At 51.1% G+C, this 7,580-nt stretch overlaps 1 protein-coding gene across 1 annotated transcript; it reads left to right on the top strand.

Moving 5' to 3' along the window:
* The first annotated feature begins 6 nt into the window (after positions 1-6).
* Positions 7-3,887, top strand: RPSA (ribosomal protein SA). The gene is made up of 6 exons (XM_010154152.1): positions 7-213; positions 736-854; positions 2,143-2,388; positions 3,123-3,251; positions 3,480-3,648; positions 3,745-3,887. The coding sequence occupies exons 1-6, from the start codon at positions 81-83 to the stop codon at positions 3,837-3,839; spliced, it is 891 nt and encodes a 296-aa protein (XP_010152454.1). The 5' UTR covers positions 7-80; the 3' UTR covers positions 3,840-3,887.
* Positions 3,888-7,580: the final 3,693 nt, after the last annotated feature.

A 7,580-nucleotide genomic window follows, 5' to 3' on the forward strand; every position in this document is an offset into this window, starting at 1 on the left:
GGTGGCCGGTCCCCGCGTGGCTGAGCCGGGTGCTTGTGCCTGCAGGTTCCCTGTCGTCGCTTCCAAAGGGAAACCCCACAATGTCCGGAGGTCTTGATGTCCTGCAGATGAAGGAGGAGGATGTCCTCAAATTCCTCGCTGCCGGGACCCACCTGGGAGGCACCAACCTCGACTTCCAGATGGAGCAGTATATTTACAAAAGGAAGAGTGACGGTAAATCTGTAGGATGGGCGGCCCGAGGTCGGCGGCTGGGATTTTGCGGGCACAGCTGAGGAAAGCGCTAAAGCTTGAGCTGTCTGGCAGCCTCTCCGTGGCCTGAAAAATGCCTTTACTGATTGAATCACGTTACTCGGAGAAATGGAATGAAACTCGGATTTCAGAACTTGGTAAATCAATCGCAGCTGGGTTTGGGCACTTACGCTAGTTCTTGCCTGTAATAAAAAAAAGGGGTTTAATGTTTCAGTCGTGATTCCTGGTGCTTGTTTGCATTGGTCTTCAGTCTGAGCTGCGCCCTGTTAAAAGACGGGAGCTCACACTAGGCCCTGGTTCACGTTCATAGGTGCTGGAAGTGTGCGACATTAAACCCGTATGGGACGATTTTCCTTGGAATAACTTTCCCCTAGCTGGAATTCCAGAGTAACCACAGCCATGTGACAAGCTTAGTGGCAGAAGAGTGCTGTCCAGTTTCACAATCTTGTTTTTCCGGGTTGCTCTAAAGCCTTTTGTCACCGATAGGTATTTATATCATCAACCTGAAGAGGACTTGGGAAAAGCTCCTCCTGGCAGCCCGTGCCATTGTTGCCATTGAGAACCCAGCTGACGTGAGCGTCATTTCTTCTAGAAACACTGGGCAGGTATGGACATTTGTTGTCACTGAGGCCTGCGGTCTTGGGAACGGGACTCTCTTGCCATGTATTGTTGCCTGCCAGTGGCAGCTTGAGGATATAAGAGTGATGCAAATTTTGGCTCTAGGAACATTACTTTGGAAGCATGTTTCTTCTCCTGCAATCGCAGTTTGGAACAGATAGTTGAAACCCACCCCCACTTCTATAGTTCCACAGTGTTTGATAGCTTCGTTTTCTTTCATATTCTCTTCTGGGTGATTTCTGTTGGATTTCTGGCATGTATTTCAGTCCCCTGGTGCCCACACCACCACCACCCCTCCCCCCAATAATTCTGTGAGTTATTGGCACAGCTTTTTGGGGCCAGTAAGTGCCTGATGCAAAAGTTTTCAAAGAAATCATTTGCTCTCTTACTGAGCAAGGTATAGTAGCTGGTATATTTCCAGTGTCACCTCCAGATTTTTAGCAAAACAGGTCTGTCACAGAAGGGGACACATCCTAGAAATAGAATCTCATTAGCCACTGAAGTTTATTGGTGAGCTTAGTTTCTTTGGACTAACCAGCGTTCGGGGAGATTGTGAATTGACCAAGGAGAAGCGTGGGTTCCTACGGGCTCGGCCTGCACACTGTTAAAGCTTGATGCTGAGGTCAGTTTCTGGCCGATGAGCTCTCAAGTGTCGGAAGTGTGCTACAGCAAACCGGATGGCAGGGTTTTCGCTAACGCCAGGAGGGGAGCTCCCTCTATGATTGGAGTTTGATAGTAGGCCCTGCCACACGCCTGAGTACTTGAAAGCTGTTGCAAGCAAGTTCTGCCAACTGCAGTTTTATTTGACACGAGTTGTGTATATTTACTACTTTTCTGTATATTTACAGCCGTAAATATTTCTCTATATTTAAAGCTGTGTACTTACAGCCTTTCCTGTAGTTCCTCAAGTTATGCTACTGGATAATGAAAGGATGTAGAAATAACGGGCATAATCTAATCTGGTTTATCTCCCCTTTCATGATTTGATTATGAGACTTGGGTAGAGCTTGCAAATAACTTTGGGGAAAAGAGTGTATTCTCTGTACCCTGACTTCCAGCTTTAGGGGGTATCTTTAACTCCCAGAGTTGGTGTAGCTATTTTCAGAAACGATGTAACTTTGTCCAGTTCTGAGTGCAGAGCCAGTGGTGAGCCCTGGTTTCACAGGAACTGAAATAGTTGAATTGGATGTCGTGCGTGTTCACTGGCAGCATGTCTGGGTGTCTTGATGGGAATGCAGTTTGCTGGCTTCACCTTTGCCGTGGTCCTTTTTGCAGCGTGCTGTTCTGAAGTTTGCTGCTGCCACTGGGGCTACTCCGATTGCCGGGCGCTTCACCCCCGGTACCTTCACAAATCAGATCCAGGCGGCTTTCCGTGAGCCACGGCTCCTGGTGGTTACGGACCCCCGGGCTGATCATCAGCCCCTGACGGAGGCATCTTACGTGAACATCCCCACCATCGCGCTGTGCAACACCGACTCCCCGCTGCGCTACGTGGATATCGCTATTCCCTGCAACAACAAGGTGAGGGCTTTGCTGTAGTGTTGAAAGCGCTTCCTCCAGAGTGCGCCCTGGGTTGCAAGAGGAATGCTTTCTTCAGGGGAGAGCTGGCTTGTGTCTCCCGCGGCGACGAGCTAATCAAGGCTTCTGTCCGGCTACGGGGCGGATGGGGAGGAGGAGGTGAACTGCACACAGTTGGAGCTTGGAGCTGAGGCCAGTTTCTGGCCAAGGAACTCTCAAGTGTAGGACGTGTGCTATAGTAACCCGGCAGGATTTTTCGCTGACGCCATGAGGGTCCTTGTGGCCCAGTGAGTGGAGTTTGATAGTCATTCTTGCCACATTTCATGAGTGTAAATGAAAGATGAAGGGAACTGATGAAGAAACTGCTCTGGAACATTAGCTTGCCAGAAACCACTTGAAAGGTAAAGTCTGGGGAGGTAGGAAACTATTTTTGGTCTCTAGGTAGTCATTCATCAAGCTGATGTAAGGCAGGTCAGAGCAGGCATGCAGAATTTGCTCAAGTTTTGCATTTCTCTGTCCTAGTGTATGTGCTGACCCTAATCCCGTCTGTTGGACAAGATTCACTTGGGGTAGTGAGCAGTAGAAACTCCCTAGCGGGAGGATTGCTTTGGGCTGTGCTGTGTACAGCCGGTTCAGAAGCTGGTGGTGGAAGTGTGCTGCACTTTCTGCAGAGACTTCTAGGGAAAAAAAGGAAAGGTTTGGCTTTGCAGTAAATCTTACATACATTTCCGTTCCAGGGAGCCCATTCGGTGGGTCTGATGTGGTGGATGCTGGCTCGGGAGGTCCTGCGCATGCGTGGCACCATCTCCCGTGAGCATCCGTGGGAAGTCATGCCTGACCTGTACTTCTACAGGGATCCTGAGGAGGTAGGAGACCTCTGGCAGGAAGTGCGTCTCTGCGAGACGTCTCGCTCCTGCCCCGTGGTCCTGTGTGCCAGCTGTTGAGGACAGGTTTTGCCAGTGTCATAGTTGTGCTTACACCCGGAGGTGGTGGTTGGCTAATTGCACTGCCCGTTGTCGGTTGGTGTCTGCTGTCTGGCCTTGGACAGCGAGGTTGGTGAGGGGGTTCTGGGAGGCTGCACTGTTCTCTTGCAGATCGAAAAGGAGGAGCAGGCTGCTGCTGAGAAAGCAGTTACGAAGGAGGAGTTCCAGACCGAGTGGACGGCCCCAGCTCCTGAATTCACCGCTCCTCCTCAGCCCGAGGTTGCAGATTGGTCTGAGGGAGTGCAGGTCCCGTCCGTGCCCATCCAGCAGTTCCCCACAGGTCAGGCTGGGGGGGTGTCTGTGGGAAGTGGGGTGCGTCTTGTCGTGGGTGGGAAGAGCTGGGGTGCACTAAGCATTGTTGTCTTTGTAATTGCAGAGGACTGGAGCGCCCAGCCAGCCACTGAGGACTGGTCAGCAGCTCCCACGGCCCAGGCTACTGAGTGGGTTGGGACTGCCACGGAGTGGTCTTAACTACAGTCCCGCCCTGACTGAGAGAGAAAATAAAGACTGGTTTGGTACACACCGTGCTTGGTACTGCTGTTTGACACTGGCTGGCAGGTGACCTCTGGGTAGCATGGGGTACAGCCCCTAGCTGTCACCCCGGTGTTTGGTGGAGTGGAGGGTGGTGGGCTCACACTTCCCATTTCCCGCCTTCCCTGGCGCCACGCCCCCTGGTGCCATGGTGACTCCCTCTTTGCTAGTGGGAGGGTGGCGGGGCACGTGGAAGATGCCACGTGTGGGCTGGGGGTGGGTATGGCCTGGACAGGAGAGCCCTTGAGTGGGAGTTCCCAGTGAAACGCCAGTTTTAGCATCGGTGTTACCGATTCCATCCTCAAAAATAGTGCAATAATCCTCAGGAGAAACCATTAACTCGTGTGCTTTAACTGTCCTGAGGATTATGTGTCCGTGATTATCAGCAGTAATGGGAGGTGTAGACCCTTCACAGAGGAGCAGGGTTTTGTTTGTTGGAGGTGGAGATGCGTTCAGCTTGGATCCCCTTTTCCATGTTGCTGCGGTCTCGCTCTCCTCCTTTTTCTACCTTCAGCCACGCCAATCAGCCTGTAATTTTTTCCTTTAGCGCATGTGCCTGTTTGCTTTTACTGTAACAGTGCGTATTAGCAGTAAAAACCTAGAGCAATCTACGTATGTTGCAGCACAGTGTCTCTCCAAGGGAAGCTGCTCGTTGTTTCCGTTACCTTTACCCACTGGACGCAAGGCAGCTGAAGATTTTGGCAGCTTTCAGCCGCGAGGCGTGCGAGTGCTTTGCTGCGCGGCCCTGAAAGGGCCCTTCCCGTTCTGTTGGTGTGCCGTGTTCTTCAGCTGTGTGTTTCTGGTGCATCCTCGAGTCCCCTGCTTCCCAGCACCCGGCAGTGGGAGGCTCCGGGTCTGTCACCAGCTGTCAGGGTGGGGTGACAGCCTGTGCACACTGGGACGCTGGGTGGGTGCTGTAGCTGCGACAGGGACAGCCCGTACCGATTCACTCCCCGCTTCTGAGCTTGCCCACTTGTTGCCCTGGTCTTTATTTTCACCTTTCTACGTTCAAAGTTGCCGAATTCGTAGCATATGCTTCCCCCTGTACTCTGAATCGCTCCGGTTGCCGTTTCTCCGGTCCCCCTTTTCCTTACCTGTTGGGTTACCTGCGTGTGAGGATGTTCAGTTCGGGAGAACACAGCAGTCGTCAGACGGCTCCGGTGTGGAAGTATCATGTTGACTTTTAGGATAAGAGTCTATCTTAGGGCCAATGACTGCCACGGAGGGGTGGATCTGTGCAGCCTGGGACAAGAGGGTCAGGAGACAGATCTCTGCGTGTGGATTCGGAATTACGTTTTTGGGGTAACGGGTGGGGTGGGAGAGCTCGTTTGATCGGAGCTCAGCAGAGGGGATGAAGAGCAGCCCTTTAGAAAAGGGGGCAGGCTGGGTGCAGCAGGGGAAGGCATATTGCAGGAAGGCTGCATTCCTCAGTGCAGCGGGGCACGGAGAGGTCTCCATGGTGGGTGGAGGCAGCAGCAGAGGCATGGCAGATCTTAACCTGCCAGAGCTCTCCCTGGGGCAAATACCTGGCGGATATTCTTTCCTGACTGAATCCAGCACAGTGTAGTGAAAACTTTCCCTTGAGGGACTGGCAGTGTTCCCTTTCTCCATGACCTTCTCTTTGTATTTGGTTTGGGGTGGTTGAACTGGGCTAGGATTTGCTGCTTAGGATAGCCTTCTGCCTTTGGCCTTACCCGGAGCTCCTGATGTTGCTGGGCACCGCAGAACCCCTCTGGAGAAACCAGCTCTTGGAGAGTCCGTGGCATGTGCTACTACGTGATCCATGAGTCTCATGCACGTGCGCTTTCTAATTCCCTCCCTAATTTATAGTCACCCATTCACAGATGTTCCTTTTCCTTTCCAGTCATTTCTTTGCCCAAATAATCCTGTGGTATTTTTAGTATCCAAGTATTGTAGGATTACATCAAGGCTTTTCTTTAACAGGAAACAAAGGGCTTTGCACAGTTGAAGAGACTCAGCTCTGTTTTCTTAAATCCAGGCTGCAAAAATGTTCCACTGTTTCCACCTGTGGGCTGTTGTGCTTTGTCAGACAGTGAAAATGGTTGCGGGACGGTTGATGCTGTCTTTTAGGGGTACGATACGCTCGTGTGGGGGCCTGTTTACGAAGATCGGTGTGCAGCATGTAAGTCAGTGTGCAAAGGAAAGTGACTTGTGTGTGTGGTTGATGAATTCACCTCACTGCTCCGAGGAGGAGGCTTCCTGCCCACCCAGCAATGCCAACCTTCAGTTGGGAGTGGATCTTGCCATTTTACATTTCTCTTTCTTGGGTTAGTAGCCTCCTGGTGCAGGTAGACTTTACATGGAGTGAAGCACGTGGTAAGTCCGCAGCTGCCGTGGACTCGGCGCTCTCCAGAGCTGTGTATCTTGAACTTCTCAGGACAGGTGAAGCCTGTTGTCTTGCGTATGTGCATCTTACCAGAGGAAGAACAACATTTCACATTTGCCTTATTATTGCTGTAGCACCGTGGAGTTGTTGGGGCATCTGCCCTCTGCCCTGCTGCTTCCAGAGAGATGTTGGCCATCATTTCAGGCAAAATTTCCTTCCTCTAGCCCATGCTTGGCCCTACCAGCTCTCAGCCCTTGCAGACTAGAGTTTGTGAAAACCCCAAAGCCTCTGAGTTTGTGAAAACCTTATCTGCATGGAGTCTGTGTGACAGGTAAAGGTAGAACAGTGTGTTGCAGCTGTACGTAGCCACGGGAACGAAGAACATCCTTGATTTTGCCCTGCAAAGAAGCAGGCTGTGATAAGCACCTTGGGCATGGGCATGTTCTCCCTATGCAGAGTCTTGTCTACAGCTGATTTTCTGAATTTCTTACTTCTCGGGATGCCGATTTCTGCAGCTGTGTTTATTTGCTCTTTTCATGCTAAGAATACTGTCATTTCTCTACTGTCCAACTTCGAAAGCATGTCATTTTTATTTATACCTTTTCCATTATACATTCAGTAGTCACTGATGAATAAAACTACATCGTGAAGATCTTTTTTTTTTGTTTGTTATCTCTGGCTGAAAGAGCATCAGCTTTTCTGGGCTGCTGCTTAAAACCACAGCTTATAAAAGTGTTCATAAAGCCTGAGTTTAACTAGTGTGTCTCTTCTCATGTGATAGAGTCCTAAATATTTCTGTTGGTGTTTGTTTCACTGATGACAAGATTGCTTTTACTAGTACTGTTCAAACATGAATAAAATTAGTCCTCCAAAGAGTATGGGGTGGATCGGGAGGAAATTCTTCCCGGAGAAGGTGGTGAGGCACTGGAACAGGTTGCCCAGAGAAGCTGTGGATGCCCCATCCCTGGAAGTGTTCAAGGCCAGGCTGGATGTGGCTTGGAGCAACCTGGTCTAGTGGAAGGTGTCCCTGCCCATGGCAGGGGGGTTGGAACTGGATGGTCTTTAAGGTCCCTTCCAACCCAAACCGTTTGGTGGTTCTATGGACGGAGTACGTGGTATGAGCCAGATGGAAACAACTGACCTTTCAGGTGCTCGGAGGGACTGTACACATACCCCCGGTGTGTGGGTTAGGTTTAGATTTAGGGAACTTGTCACGGGCAGAAGCATGGCACGTTGCAGAACTTGGAGCCGGTCTGCCGTGAGGAGGGTTGGGTCAAAGAGCGGGACAATCCTTTGCCATAAGCAGGCACACCGGCACGGCGCGTTGCTGTGCC

This window comes from Eurypyga helias, unplaced genomic scaffold, assembly GCF_000690775.1.
Source record: "Eurypyga helias isolate BGI_N326 unplaced genomic scaffold, ASM69077v1 scaffold27626, whole genome shotgun sequence".
Lineage (NCBI taxonomy): Eukaryota > Metazoa > Chordata > Aves > Eurypygiformes > Eurypygidae > Eurypyga > Eurypyga helias.